We start from the raw sequence: 16,065 nt of genomic DNA, 5'->3' as shown, positions 1-16,065 counted from the left end.
CTTTAAGAGATGTAAAAATACTTGTTTACAGGCCTGGTTAGCATTAGCCAGTTAGCTTTGTTTGGTCATGATGCTATTTTCCTGCACTTCCATTGTAATTAGTCCAGTGTTTTTAGTGTAAACTAAAACTATTCAAAAAAAAAAAAAAAAAATGTTTTCGGTCACACTTTATATTAGGTGTCCTTAATTACTATGTACTTACATCAAAAAATAAGTACAATGTACTTATTGTGTTCATACTGTATTGCAAAACACTTGTGCTGCTATTGAGGTGGGATAATAGGGGCAGGTTTGCTGGTATGGTTAAGTTTAACGGGGTAGTTCACCCAAAAATTAATATTCTGTCATCATTTATTAACCCTTTAAAGTTGCTTTAAACCTCTATAAATGTATTTGTTCGGCTGTACACAAAGGAGGATATTTCGAAGAATGTTTGTAACCAAGCAGATCTCACCCCCCATTGACTATCATAGTAGGGGGAAAAAATACTATGGTAGTCAATGGGGGGTGAGTCCTGCTTGGTTACAAACATTCTTCCAAATATCTTCCTTAGTATAGTATACAGCCAAACAAAGACAGGTTTGGAATAAATGATGACAGAATATTAATTTGTGGGTGAACTATCCCTTTAAGGGTGGGTTAAAAGGGAAGGGAAGGGTCAACTGTGTAATTATAGATGTAATTACAGGAATTAATTACAGCTGTAATTACATGCTGGTATTTTTAAAATATACTGTAAGTACAATGTAAAAACATGTATACACAATAAGTGCATTGTATCAAATATAGTCTACAAATCTATAAAAATGTGTAAACGTGTACAGATATACATATAATTCAATATATTAATATAAATACTAAGATTACACTAAATTAGTCATGTAGCATTTACATCTCAGGAGATTTGTGGTTCCTGTGGGGAAATATGACAAATAAAAAATATGATTCTTTTGTGGTGTCATGCGGCAGCCGATCAAGATAAATGGAAATGCTAACGGCTAGCTTTATATTATAAATTCAGGTATTCTAGACTTCCTTGGTCAACACTAATATGATGTTTCCAGATGATTTAGTAATTGTCAAGTGAGAACAGTCCCCTTTTTCCACCCTCTGGGGTTTTTTTTTTTTTTGTCACTGAAAAACTGGTGGGTTGCTTTTGTAATTACTAGATGTCATGAGTCATAGCTTTCCAGGCTTAACATTAGTTTATTATTGTAGAAAATAGAATACAAAGGTAAACAGAGAGGGAAAAAAAGAGAAAAAAACAATACTGTACAAAAGCCATTTGGGGAAATTAAAACAGATTAATACAACTTATGAAAAGGCCGTTTTGTGCATTTGTTAGCGTAATTAGTTGTAGTTATTATAGAAGCAAGTGGGACTTGATTCACAGTAGCGTGTGTGTGTGTGCACCTGCTATCCAGTTCTTTCCCACCTGTGGAATCCTGCAGTGGATTTTCAAGCTTTCCAAGAATGAACTTTGGCTGACGCGGCAGGCAATCACAGCACAAAGACCAAAGGAGAGCTTGAATTTGAACTGGCACGCTCGCTAGGAAGATATCACAAAAACTTCACCCAGCATGAACGTGACTTCCTCCATTCTTAATTACAAAGGCGTAAATGACACAAGAGGACTTCATTTGGACTTTTCCACCATTTCCTCGTCTTTCACGCGGCCGTGTAATGGGCTGAATTTTTTTGAATGCAAACACAGGTGAAGAGCTGCACCTGTGTGTCCACCAGTCACAGCGGCTCTTGAATATTTACAGCACACATGAAAGACGTACCACAGAGAGTGTGTGTGAATGAATAGAACTCTCTTACTGTTCTATCCGGTTTCTTTTTTTTTAAATTCTTTTTAGGTACACATTATTAGAAATCATTTTCTGCCCTCGTGTCGCCTCTGTGGTGCAAAGGTTCTTTTGTGTTCACCTCCCTTCCTCTCTAGTTTCCTTTCAGCCATTGAACCTCATTAGTGCTATACACCAATATTGAGTACACAAGGTCTCTTTAAGGCTTTTAAAGCATTTTTAATAGGCAGGCAGTAGTTTTCTGGATAATTTTTGATAAACTCACCATAATAGGCACAGGCTTCACCTGATGAGCTGGTGTATATGGGATGTCAATACAGATAAATAGCTAAAAGGACAGGATGTGTTTTCTTTCTATCAGATAACAAAGAGAGCGGCGATATAATCAGTTAATGAGTAGCTGAAGTGCTGTAAGGAGAAAGACGGGACATTGAACAGTGTACTTTTTGATGATTGAGCATCTTTGTGTGCAGTTATACAACATAAAAGGTGTACAGAGTGTAATTTTCACACATTTTTATAATGCAGTCCTGTTGCATTACTGATATGCTTAAGTTTTGTTTTTGTTTTTATATATATATATATATATATATATATATGGGTCATTGATGAATAAGGTTTTTAAAAGTGTAAAAAACATAATGGAGATATAATTCATTTTGAAGTTTTATTAAGTGTTAACAATGAGAGTATGTAGTTTTTATAATCAATTAACACTGCTTTTGTCATTTTTTACAAGATGAACAAAATTTGTCACCAAAAAAGTCGGTTTTACCAAATGACACTTTTGGTTATACCGAATGACGATATTTTCAAACAGTGCTAACAGGCTGATAGCTAGCAAAAGGACAAACAAGAATCAAACATTTTATATTTAGTACAAGTTTTTAAAACATTACAAAATTTTCCATGTTTTATAACGGTTGTACCAAATGACCTGATGTTTCAGCAAGTGAAAACATGAATTAGTTAGTTACTTTGCTTCACGACCATGTGGTCCTTTGCAGGTGTCTGAATGATGTCACATCCTGTCACATGATATTGACCGCATGACATGATTCAAAATGTTCCCTTTATATTGGTTACTCCGAATGACATCAATGAAATTCATTTTTCCGGACATTCTTTCTCATAACAAAGCAACGACTTCTACACATAATTTTAATACCATTTTGCACTATGTTAATATATATATTTTATAACATCATGCCAGAAAAGATATATTTAAGATATTTTAATCACAAATGAAATGGCTGTATTGGCCTTTGGACGGTTAAACCAAATGACCTTTTGACACTTCAAAATCTTTAAAATACCTTTATATGTAGCAAAACATCATTTTAAATATAATAACATCCTTTTGGATTCAATAAAAGAGATCTAGTTGTACTGCCTTACATACTTTGGATGTCATAGCTTTGTTTTTTATTATTTTTAAGGCTTTTGGACAAAAAATGAACCATCACATCATTGACATCATTGATATATATATATAGGAATTGGTTTAAATAAAAAACAATGCCAGGTGAATGAGCAGATTTTGTGATGTGAGTTCAATCTTTTGAAGTGTGTGTAAACTCATCTAGAGCATAGAGGACAGATCTGAGTGTGAACACTGAGATCAAAGATCCTGAGATGCTAAGTCCTCTTTTGCAGCCCAATGATGCTTTTAGAAACTAGCCGCTAGCCAACACATAAACACACGAAACTATACAGCACAGAATTGAGTTAATTTCACCCCATTCGAATCCACACGGGAACACTCGCACAAGCAAGTCTGCTTTGTTGAAATGCAACATCCAGCGATCCATAAAAGTAGCCCCGGCCCTCCACCCCCATAGTACCTTTCATGTGTGTGTTGTGAAGGTTAGCACATTTACTTTGAAAGGCCAACAGATCTTTCCCCCGCAGGTGAGCACTAAAGACCGTAAACCCTGCGTTGAGCCCCTGCTGTGCCAGGAGAAAAACATTTCTCGCTAACCTCTCTCCTCCACTCAGCACCCATTCTCTCCCTTGCACTTTTGTCTCGTTTCACCAACTTCCATCTTCGAGGAGGTCCTGCATGTGAATGGCCATTGATTCGGCTTTGTGTGTTTGTTTGGAGTCATCTCCTTCGCCGTCTACTCCGGAGGCGGGCTACCCTGAGGCCTCGGCTTAGAGCAACTTAACCAGGCATTAGCTGCCTGCTGCTCGGCTGAGAATGCATAATGAAAAGGAGCGTTTGATCGAAAGACATTTGTCCTTGGCTTAGTTAAAGCGTCTCTGCGTTCCCTTGCCGTTTTCGAGAGGCTTGTCGATGTGCCTCCCTGGAGTCCATCGGTATTTGCCGCCATACCACCTCTCTCAACTTATCCTGGATCAAAGTGGTCTCTACAAAGAACTTTGGTGAAACAGCTTCTAGGTACCTTAAAAATAAAGGTTCCAAAAGGAGGGTTTCGCAGTGATACCATTGAAGAACCATTTTTGTTTCCCCAACTTTCAGTGAACGGTTCTTAAAAGGACCTTCTTTTCTTAGGGTGTGTTCACACTTGCATTTCGGCTCTTTTGGTCTGTAGCAAAAAAGAAAATGATACATTTAACCCTGGCTCATAGAGTTCACTCTGTCATTTTACCACCAAACCAAAAGGCATGAGGATAAGGTCTCAACTTGATTTCACAACTTTTATATATATAGGTATATTTTGTGACGGAACTTACCGAACATCCAAAACAATGCTGTGTGCTAAATGAACTGGTTGTATATATGTACATACACTCTCAGAAAAAAATGTGCAAAACTTCTACCCTTGGGGGTACAACAGATTACCACTGGGGCTTTACCCTTAAAGGGATATTTGTGTTTGCCTGGAAAATCCAGCCTCACCACTGTACCAGCGGATGAGTCTGGTCGGCCATTGAATCAATTCAATTTCTAGGGCGGAGCAAATCCGAGCAAACAGGAAGCGGAGTAAACCAATCAGAGAAGGGCAGTTATGACGTTAGCAAAGCGCCAAGAGAGTCAACAGCGAAAAGTAAATAATTCATGTGTTTTTGGTCATTTAAAACTGAATTCACAGCTGAACAGAACAAACTCTCGGGTCTCCCCTATGCAATCTTTGTTGATATTGAAGAGACTTACGCCGCACTTGAGTGACGCTGTTTGCGTCACTGAAATAAACAAATCTGATTGCACGGTATGGTTTGGAGTTGACTCGAATCACGACAGAGGGCGGACTGACCAGACTGATATATCTTGTAGAAGATATATCAGTCCGGCCTTGCCAGGCAATATTTGTGTACCTTATTTACCCATAAAAGTACATAGTAGCACCTTAAACGTACATATTATTACTCTAAGGTAATGAAATTCAGCTTTTAGGGGTTGATAAGATACAAAGTTGTCCTTTTAAAGGTACTGCCCCATTGACAAGCTGTTGTACCCCTAAAGCTAAAAGTTTTGCACCTTTCTTCTGACAGTGTATGGTGGTATTTTTAATAGTTGAGAACTCACAAAAGAGCTTATAAAATGTGTAGTCAAAACAGCACCAGGAATTCCTCCGTTGCAAACACAAAAGAGATCTGCTGCAAAGAGATGGCGGTTTCAACACCTGTACCCAACCACCAAGGTGAACATGATTTCAGCAAGTGCAACATGATCCTGGATTAACATCTTTGTTGATCGTGGAACAACTTTCCAAACAACCAATCAGATTTGAGGGATAAGTTTACATTTTATGTCAAGTTTAGGCTTACAACCAGGATTATGTTGTTATCGGTTCCCTCTGATTTTAGGAATAAGTTATGGGTAGGGTTAGGTTTAGGGGTAGGGGTAGGGATATGGTTATGATTACATTTTTGGACAGGAATGTCTTACTTGGCAAAATCACCGAACTGTAATGGGCAACGTAGCTCCCATTCTGTCTTTTTTATGATCTTATATTGTGACATCACATCCTGTTTTTGGTTCGTTTAGAAGTCTTTGGTCTGTGTTGTGTTCCTATTTCAGTCGAACTGCACCAGAGTTTGCTTGGAAGTGGAAGCAGTCCAATTGTTTGGTGCGCAATAAGGTTCAGATGGCAGTGTTCACACTTTTTCAAGTGAAACACACTAACAGAGCGATCACTAGAGTTCCTATGTGAACAGTGTGAAGAAAATGTTAAAATCCTAAAGAATGTTTTTTTCACTATAAAGAACCTTTTGTGGAATTGAAAGGTTTAATGGATGGTAAAGGTTCTTCATTGACCATAGATGCCAATAAAGAACCTTTATTTTTAACTGTATATTTACATATTTAGCAGCGATTTAGACCTGAGAAGAAGAGAGTGATCTGCGTTGAAATGTTCAACCGCACAAACACGCACACAGGTGCGGCAGCAGCCTGTCATGAAGGCCTTGAGGCCTGTTCCAGCTGTCCTCTGAGCCTTTAAGGTACAAGGCCGACTACACACACTCACACACACGTACATCCCCTACCAACTGCGCCCCAGTCTGCCAGGGCACAGGTGCGAGCGCTCTGATGCTACCCTGCTCACGCTGAGCGGCCGTATCACACTTTCTACACAAAGCCTGTGTTCACGATCCCCACCCCACTGCGACTGTGCCCTCTCATGTACCCTCACTCGACATCACTCCCAATGTCACACCTTTTTAGATGTAAGGCCAATGCACGCGGCCTACATGAATCCTAGCTGTTAACATCATATTTAATGTTTGATGTAACGTTCAACAGAATATCGCTTTTTTTTTTATCACCAATTAAGTATCATAAACAGCTCGGTCTACAGTTAGTAATTTTTTTTTTTATCATTTACAATTTATTATTTTATTTTCTATGATTTTAATGGACTGATTCCTTTTACCTCATGGCCTAACGATATTTCTTAATGATGACATCAGGGCAGATTTATAACTGCTGCCTTGGACTATCAACCTCTGTTTGCGCCCGCTGGTGGCATACAGCAGATTGAGAGAGGGAGGGAAGGAAGGAGAAGAGGAAATTGATGTTGGCTGCGAGACACGCTGCGGACCAAGGAAAGCAGGAAGCTGCATGGTAGTGTGGTGCTGAGATCGGGAGGGGTCACTGGCGAACGAGCACAGAGAAACGGAACGACGGGACTGAAAAACGAGATGCTAATAAAAGATTTGGCAGGAGGCCTTAATGCACTGAGTCAGAATATACTATCTGTCTCTCTTTCTGTCTCCCTCATTTTGTTTCCCAGCTGGAGAATCACATAAAGCACCCAGCCACCCAAATTCTTCTGAGAGATGGAGTGAGGAAAGAAAGAAACCCTGGCATTTGAAAGCTTCCTCCTTAACTGAGAGTGCAAGGTGTTTGTTAAATGGCTTTTGAACTCTTAAGTGGTCTGGATTCTCCTTCCTGTCTTTTTCACTCTTTCTTTCACCCGCCCACTCAGAGGGAAGTTCTCCATCTGCCAAATTCTTATGCCATCATACAATATATATAAAAAAAAAAGACAAAATTTTTTTTTAAAAATTAAAATAAATAGTTATATATATATTTTAATAATTGTATGACATCATAATTCAATTTGCACTGTTTTCATTAAAAATATAATGTCATACATATGTGTATATTTGTTGATTATAGATTGTAAAATATAGTTTACTTTTACAATTTTTTTGGAATATATTGTACAATATATTGCAAGAAATAAAGTATAATTTATTAAAAAAAATAATAATGGTATTTTTTAAATTTTATGACATTTCAGTTTTTTATTAAAATATATTACAAACTGAATTATGATTATGTCATACATATACACGCATATTTGTTGTTGTAAATATATTTTATTTCCTTTTGGAATATTTGGGGGAAAAAACTGTATCACAATATATTGCAAAATATATTTTAAAAAGACAAATAATGATTTTTTAAAGATTTTATGATATCATTATTCAGTTTGTAATTTTAAATATTTATATACTGAATTATGATGATGACACACACACACACACACACATATATATATATATATATATATATATATATATATATATATATACACACACACACACACACACATATTTAATTTTTTTGCAATATGTTGCATTGATCTCATAAGAATTTATATATTACTTTATTTTACAAAGTCACCTCAAAGCACTGTTGTTAATCGCATGACATTCATTTTAGGCATTTCAAGGTTTTTTATGATTATAATTAAAACATAATTAAGATGTGAGAGGTTGTGCTAATATTATGAATACAGTCAGACCTTAAGGCCATTGTTAAGCAAGCCATGCAGTACCTACAACCCTTTCAGACGTGACTATATTCATAATATGACATCTCAACTCTCTTTTTTCCAGACGCAGCAGGGAACAAACCAAAAAGTAGTGAATATGTTATGATGTGACCTTCTGTTAGGACTGTCACATAAATATGGCGTCATCTCGAGTTGCTGCTCTGCCTTTGGGACTTTGTGTGCAAAGTAAAATGAGATTTGCCGTACACACATCATTAGCTTGATGAGTGGGACAAGCGCTGTGCTTGCAGAAGCCTCCCGCTCTGAAACTGAAGTCTGCGATTCCCAGTAAATGGTGCACAGAGCCGAGCGTGTGCTGCTTGTGATAATAATTGGGCAGTTGATGTGACATTCCTGCAGAGTGGCCAATGAGCAGCCCATAGCTCATGAAGAGCCATTCGATATATAGATCTGTGCGCGGACTGTCAAGAAAACACAGGCATGTCACACAATACAGTTATAATGAAGTGTCCCCAAAACAGCTTGCAACCTTGTGTGCCGACTACGTGACGGGGGTTGGGGGTGGCAATAATTCACACCGTGCCTCCTGCTTTGTATCTGGCGACGAATTAGTGGCCTCAGCCGGTGTCACATGTCTTATTGTTAGTCATGGCGACCCTGCCAAGTCTCAAGGTCACCTGTTCCGCCCAGGCATGAATAATCTATTGAAGGATTGGTTCCTCCTGACTGGCTGCTTGGAGATGTGTCAGCATGGATTATTTATGCTTTATTGTGCCTCCACTCATTGAACGAGCAGTCGGTACTGAGCATGCTGGAGAAGGCAAGTCTAATTTGCTTTCTTAGCGTACCTGGTTACTAGCAACATTTTTCTGTTGGTTTCTTTTCTGCTTGAAACACCCTTCAAAATATTTGTGGTTGGTATTTTTTTTATTTTTTTTTTAATCGCCATTTATTTGATCAAAAGTTCAGTAAAAACAGCAATATTGTGAAATATTATTTCAATGTAAAATAGCTATTTATGTCAATATATTTTAAAATGTAATTTATTCCTGTGACAGCAAAGCTGAATTTTCAGCAGTCATTACTGCAGTCTTCGGTCACATGATCCTTCAGAAATCATCAATGTTTTTGCTGCTTAAAGGGTTAGTTCACCCAAAAATGAAAACTCACCCTCGTGTCATTCCACACCCGTATGACTTTCGTTCATCTTGGGAACACAAATTAAGATATTTTTGATAAAATCTGATGGCTCAGTGAGGCCTCCATTGCCAGAAAGCTAATTAACACTTTCAGATGCCCAGAAAGCTACTAAAAACATATTTAAAACAGTTCATGTGATTACAGTGGTTCAAGATTAATGTTATGAAGCGATGAGAATACTTTTTGTGCGCCAAAAAAACAAAATAATGACTTTATTCAACAATATCTATGGGCAATTTCAAAACACTCCTTCATGAAGCTTCGAAGCTTTACGGATCTTTTGTTTCGAATCAGAGCATGTATCAAACTTCAGAACCACTGATTCGAAACAAAAGATTCGTAAAGCTTCGAAGCTTCATGAAGCAGTGTTTTGAAATCGCCCATCACTAGATATTGTTGAATAAAGTCATTATTTAGTTTTTTTAGCACACAAAAAGTATACTTGTTGCTTCATAACATCAAGGTTGAACCACTGTAGTCGCATGTCCAGTACCTTTCTGGGCATCTGAAAGTGTTAATTATCTTGCTGTCAATTAAGGCCTCACTGAGCCATCGGATTTCATCAAAAATATCTTAATTTGTGTTCTGAAGATGATGGGCATGAGGGTGAATAATTAATGATATCCCCCTATAATGAAATAAAATGTTCATTTTTGGGTGAACTAACCATTTAATATTTGTTTATAAGTATTATTTGATGAATAAAATTTTTTTTTTTAACCCCAAATTTGAACAGTTGTGTAAATGTTTGTTTTGCTAGTCTTGCATCTAAAAGTGACATTAAAATGCGAGGCAGAAAGATATTCACGCACGCTTACGCTGTTTAGCATGCATAGCCACGTTAATTTATATTTAGGGAAGATAAACAGCTGCCAAAACTAACAAAACAGCTCGGATTCAAAGCCTATGCGGAGTCTCTCTCTGTGTTTGTGTGTGTGTGCGCGCGTGGGAGGTCTCATTATTTAAAGTGGACAGCATGTTCTTCCTCACCTTGTCATGCATGCTAGTTTGTGCCACTCAGGACTAGCCCTCATCTTCCTCTTGCACAACACAAGAGCACCACATGCTAAATGTCAAGCTCTCTCTCCCCTCTCATGTGGTACTTACCCCTGTCCTCACACACTCTTGCAAAAAGCGTCCCTGAGGACATACAAGCCCGCTGACCCTCCAAATGCACAAACAAACGTCATGCATGGCGCAAAACCCTAGGTGTCCCCCTAGTCTCGGTCTTAGGCCCGCTACAGAACTCAACTTTCTCGAGTAGCTTTCTCTCTGCTCGGTCCACAGATGCACCGCAGATGTCCGTGTGTGTGTTTGTTAAAAAGACATATTTTGACCTCAGGAGAGGCAGGTGCAGTGTACCGTTACCATTGAGAATGGGTAGGGGAGTTTGAAAACTTTTTCAAGGTTAGCAGAAACCCCACAGACCAGAAACAAACTGAACGGAACCCCAGGGATAGGCCTTTGTTGGCTAGACACACACACAGTGAAATCAGGAACAATAGGGACTCAGGAGCCGAGTTGCAGAGGATCATTTTTCATGACATGGCTTGGCCTTTAGCGGAGAAACATCTGAAAGAGCAATTTAAAATATGATTAATGATGATAATAAGGTCAAGTGGTCATCATTTATACACGCCGCGCTTTGCTCATCGTGTGAAGAAAGAAAACCAATTGACTACACTTCTGCGAAAGTAAACACAGATATCAATTTGACTATGAACGCTTTAGCACTGACAATTGATGCGCTTTCACTGAATGAGGAGAAGTGATTTCTTTCCACGGAGAAAGAGTACTATCTGGATCAGTTTCCAAATCACACTGCTCTCATAAAAAAAAAAAAAAAAAAAAGAAAGAAAGAAAACATAAGCGACGTGAAATAGAGCAAGAAACAAATGAGAAGAGTGAGATAAAACTGACATTTTCATAAGAAGAAAGTTTCTAATCTGATCATGAACTGGTTTGAGGTGAAGAAGAGATTAATATTTTTGGGAATTACAGTTCGGGAAATCAGTAACACAAATGAAGATTATTCCACTAGTCATTTTCCGATCTCGTCTGTTATTCCGAGACACGTTATGGGGTCTTGAATGGGTGACTGATGACTGTTAGATTATTGAAAACATTTCTTCTTATAAATTCATGAGGTTGTTTGTATTTCCGTGTTTTTTGTCTCCCAAAAGACAGACATCATCAAACTATTAAATATGGATGGAAAACTTTTGTTTGTTTCTGCTCAAATCACTGCACATCTCTTGTCAAACGCGCATAGAACCGATGGCACGGGTCCCTGTCCGTGAGGTCTGCGTATGTTCACGACCCGGGTCTCAGCTTTACCTGAGCTCTCTGAGCATTTATATTCACAGGACAGCAGCTGTGCTTTCCTTTTCGCTTTTTTAACTTTTATTTTTCATGTTTTCCCTTTTGTTCCCTTTTTCACCCTTTCTTTCATTTCCCATTTTAAAATACATTATTTTTTTTATCCTCTTCACAATCCTGGACCCATTTGACACACCATCAGAACAGCCCACAATAATCCAAAATGTGGTTTCTTCTGAGCTGAGATGAAAGGAGGGAAGACGCACAGCCACACACACACACACACACACACACACACACACACATATATGCAGTGCCGCACTAGACACTTGGCTCTGTGATATGGCAGGACTGCCTTGGGATAGCTTCAAAGCCCAGTGACATAAATTTATGATAGCAGCACCACACTTTTTGCCAAAACTGAGCTGTTGTTGTTCTACTGAGCGGTGGGGTGAGGAGAGAGAGAGAATGTACTGTCGAATCCATGAGCATGATGGTGGGGAAACGGGTGGATTCTTTGCCATCTTTTTGATCATGTTCATGGAAAACTCACTTATTTAGCCAGATAGTTCTCATTCTCCCCTCTGAAAGAATTTTATATAATTTATGAAGACTCTGAAACTGTAAAAATAGGAATACTGTGAAATACTGACCCCAATGGTAGTGTACACTACCATTCAGAAGTTTGGGATCGGTAAGATTTTTAATATTTTTAAAAGAAGTTTTATCTGCTCACCAAGATTGCATTTATTTAATTAAAAATACAGTAAAAACAGTAATATTGTGAAATATTATTACAATTTAAAATAACTGTGTACTATTTAAATATATTTGACAAAGTAATTTATTCCTATGATGCAAAGTTGAATTTTCAGCATCATTACTCCAGTCTTCAGTGTCACATGATCCTTCAGAAATCATTTTAATATGATGATTTGCTGCTCAAGAAACATTTATGATTATTTTCAATGTTAAAAACAGTTGTGTACTTTTTTTTTTTTCAGGATTCCTTGATGAATAGAAAGTTCAAAAGAACAGCATTTATCTGAAATACAAAGCTTTTGTAACATTTTACACTACCGTTCAAAAGTTTGGGGTCAGTAAGAATTTTTATTTTATTTTTTTGAGAAGAATTTAAAGAAATTAATATTTTTATTTCAGCAAGGATGCATTAAATCGATCAAAAGTGGCAGTAAAGACATTTAAAATGTAACAAAAGATTAGATTTCAGATAAACGCTGTTCTTTTGAACTTTCTATTCATCAAAGAATCCTGAAAAAAAAATATTGTACACAATAACTGTTTCTTGAGCAGCAAATCATCATATTAGAATGATTTCTGAAGGATCATGTGACACTGAAGACTGGAGTAATGATGCTGAAAATTCAGCTTTGACGACACAAGAATAAATTACATTTTCAAATATTTTCAAATAGAAAACAGTTATTTTAAATTGTAATAATATTTCACAATATTGCTGATTTTACTGTATTTTTAATTAAATAAATGCAGCCTTGGTGAGCAGACGAAACTTCTTTTAAAGACATTAAAAATCTTACCGATCCCAAACTTTTGAACGGTAGTTTATATAATGATAATATATATCTTTTTGAATGATTCATTAAAAGCACCAGCTCAAAAGAGAGTTCATGCATCAGATTACATTGGTTGTTCTGTATATGAATGTTCATTGTGCCGGTACAGTGTTTTTTTATCTCACCAAATTCAATTTAGACTGCAAATTTAGATTCACAACTCAATGTGATTTCTTTTGACGTGGCTCTGGTGATTTAGCTCTGCTGAAACACTGACTCAAGCGTTACGTTATCTCAAGATGTTTATCCACCGATGACAGATTTGTTCATTTGTGACAAATAATCTTTCAGCTGAATTACCTTTCATTTGTGATGTTTTTACTTCACGTAATTATCCAAAATTAGTCAGAATTTCCATATGGATTTGTAGATTTTCCAGCAAAATCAATCTTTTTCTCTCTTTTTATTCCAGAGGAGGATTGTGTGAACTGCACAGAGGAGTGTCGAGTGCTGGGTCACTCTGACCGTTGTTGGATGCCCCAGTTTCCCGTGGGGGCCGGAGGAGCAGGAACTCCCCAAGCCGAGGGCTCCGACTACCGCACCAATCTCTTCGTCCCTGCCGGCATGGAAGCGGTCGCAGTGGAGACCGAGACTTACGAGACTGTTTGCAACCCCAACGGCAAAAAAACTTTCTGCACATTTGGAAAGGAGCGTCGGGACCACACCATCCTGGTGGCGAATGTTAAACCCTACCTAAAGACCAAACGTGCTCTCAGCCCTCTCTTGCAGGAGGTCCCGTCTGCCTCATGTAGTCCCACCAAAGGCTGCAGTACAGGTTCCCCGTGCTCTTCGGCCAAAGGCATGGGCGACGGAGCAGAGGGCAAGCCCAGCACCAGCCACTACGGACCCCCAGACGGACAGTACATCTCCCCGAACAAGCAGAACAAAGAGCAGGGCTACTCCACGCTGCCTCCCTCTGACCCCGTGGCCAAAGTCCTGGCTGAAGCACGTTCACGGATCAGCCAGGAGACGGCAGTGGAAATGGACTGCGTCTTGGAGCAGGGCGGAGGAGAGATGGGCCGAGGCACCATGGACGCAGACCAGGTGGTCAGAGACATCGACAAACTCCTGCAGGATTGTCGAGGAAACGAAAACACCCCTATCAGAAAGTAAAACGGCCTTTGAGCGAGCATAAGAAACTACATCGGAGGTAACACGGACCAAGTCGAGACGCTCTCCGAGAGAGTGCGGCGCGGATGGAGACATTTTGCGAGAACAAAAAACATGCGTACTTGAATATCTTGACAAAAAAAAAAAAAAAAAAAAAAAAAACATAAGGAGCAAAAAAACTGTTCGCTTTTTTTCGTCTGGACGCTGTGTTGTGTTTTGGGGGGCAGGGGAATTCCTTTGGAGTTGCAGAAGTTGCTGCTTCTGGCTTCTTGCGAGCTTTTTCTTCTTCTTCAAGTGCCCACCAGCTTCAAACTCTTTCTTACGGTGACGTCTTTCTGTCACTCACCCGCAAGATGGAGCGTCCCACCCTTCTCCTCCAGGGACTTTTGGAGGTGAAGCGGGTGGACGAAAATGGTTTGTTATGACAATCGCAAATCACAAGGCTTCGGGGTGCATCGGACGCCCCAGAACGGTTGGACCACACCAAGACAGAGACTCTCTCTTTAACTTTTATTGGCTTTGTAATATCAGCATAAGAAGTGCAAAATGATATCAGCAAACTCTGTGTGTGGGGTCATGAATCTTTAGGGTGGGGTGGGGAGGGTTGATTATGAAATGTAACCATTCTTCACCTGTCATTTCTAGTCACGTGTAAACTTGTGTCCTCCCCCCATGTATACGTACATATGGAACATTCCAGAACGGTGAACCTGTTACTCTCACTTTATTGGTCCTCTGTGATCATCTGTCTTCAGCTTTTCACTACTTTTAAAGTGACTCTTCACGTGTCTGACGTTAAGTTATAACAGTCACTCTCTTGTATATTAGGGACATTTTTCCTCAACTGTGAAAAGATATATCTATATATGCATATAGATAAATATATATAAATATATGAACTTATGTATAGTGTCCAGATAACAATGAAAATATTTATACATTTTGTAAAAAAAGATGGAAAAAACATTAATCTCAGAAAAAAATGAGGGAGCGCACAGGATGACAATGCGGTTGAAGATATTTATTAAACTGCAAAGGACACTGTTTTCGATTTCAGAAAAACTACATTAACAACAACAACAACTACAAAAAGATTTTAAAAAAGGAAATGTCCCTTCACGTTGTCACTTATACACAAAATCATTTTAATGTGTAAAATGTATCCAATTTAATGTGTTTACATCAAAACGACATATTTTTATTGATTTTTCTGCAGTTTCTGTGCATTTGAGCCAAATTGTTACGTGTACAAGAGCTATATTGTGTATTTTATTAAATTAATATATGGTTGTGTTGTAATATACATGGGCTTATATTGTACTTGGCAACTGATGCCTTAGTAGTCGTCAAACTCTATGAGTTTAATTTCCATTCGGTTTCATGCTTGGTTCACTCTTCCGCTCTCGCTTTCTGCTTCGCCCCGCTGCTGTGCGTTTGGACAGGTTATGTTGTTTTAAACACGTGTTGGAAAAGACTGCTTACATGACATGTTCACTACTTGCTGAGCAACTTGTTTTTGTCTACAAGAAACAAAACTAAAAAACAGCCACACACGACTACAGTTTGCTTAGTTTTTTTTTACAATACCAACCAACACTGTTTTACGGGCAGCTAATTTTACAAAAAAAAATGTCCATTGTTCGGGTTCATTGCAAGTGTTTTTTTCCTGCCTTTTTGCTCTATTTCGATTTGATGAGCAGAAACAAGTCCTTTGTGAACATTTAGTGATGCTGTCTAGTCTTTTTAAGGTCATGTGTACTGCAGAGGTTTGGAAGGATTCAGAAGAATCTGTTCATTTCAAAAGGACCAAAAAGAGTTTCC

At 38.3% G+C, this 16,065-nt stretch overlaps 1 protein-coding gene across 1 annotated transcript in view; it reads left to right on the top strand.

Annotated features, from left to right (window-relative positions):
- pcdh17 (protocadherin 17) overlaps positions 1-15,547 on the top strand; it is an 83,789-nt gene extending 68,242 nt beyond the window's left edge. Inside the window, exon 5 of the mRNA XM_048172764.1 lies at positions 13,547-15,547. Within this exon, the coding sequence (XP_048028721.1) occupies positions 13,547-14,247 (701 nt within the window). The 3' untranslated portion in view covers positions 14,248-15,547. The remainder of the gene's footprint in view (positions 1-13,546) is intronic.
- The last annotated feature ends 518 nt before the right edge of the window (positions 15,548-16,065 follow it).

This window comes from Megalobrama amblycephala, linkage group LG21 (genome assembly GCF_018812025.1).
Source record: "Megalobrama amblycephala isolate DHTTF-2021 linkage group LG21, ASM1881202v1, whole genome shotgun sequence".
NCBI lineage: Eukaryota > Metazoa > Chordata > Actinopteri > Cypriniformes > Xenocyprididae > Megalobrama > Megalobrama amblycephala.
This window is presented reverse-complemented; position numbering and strand designations above follow the sequence as displayed.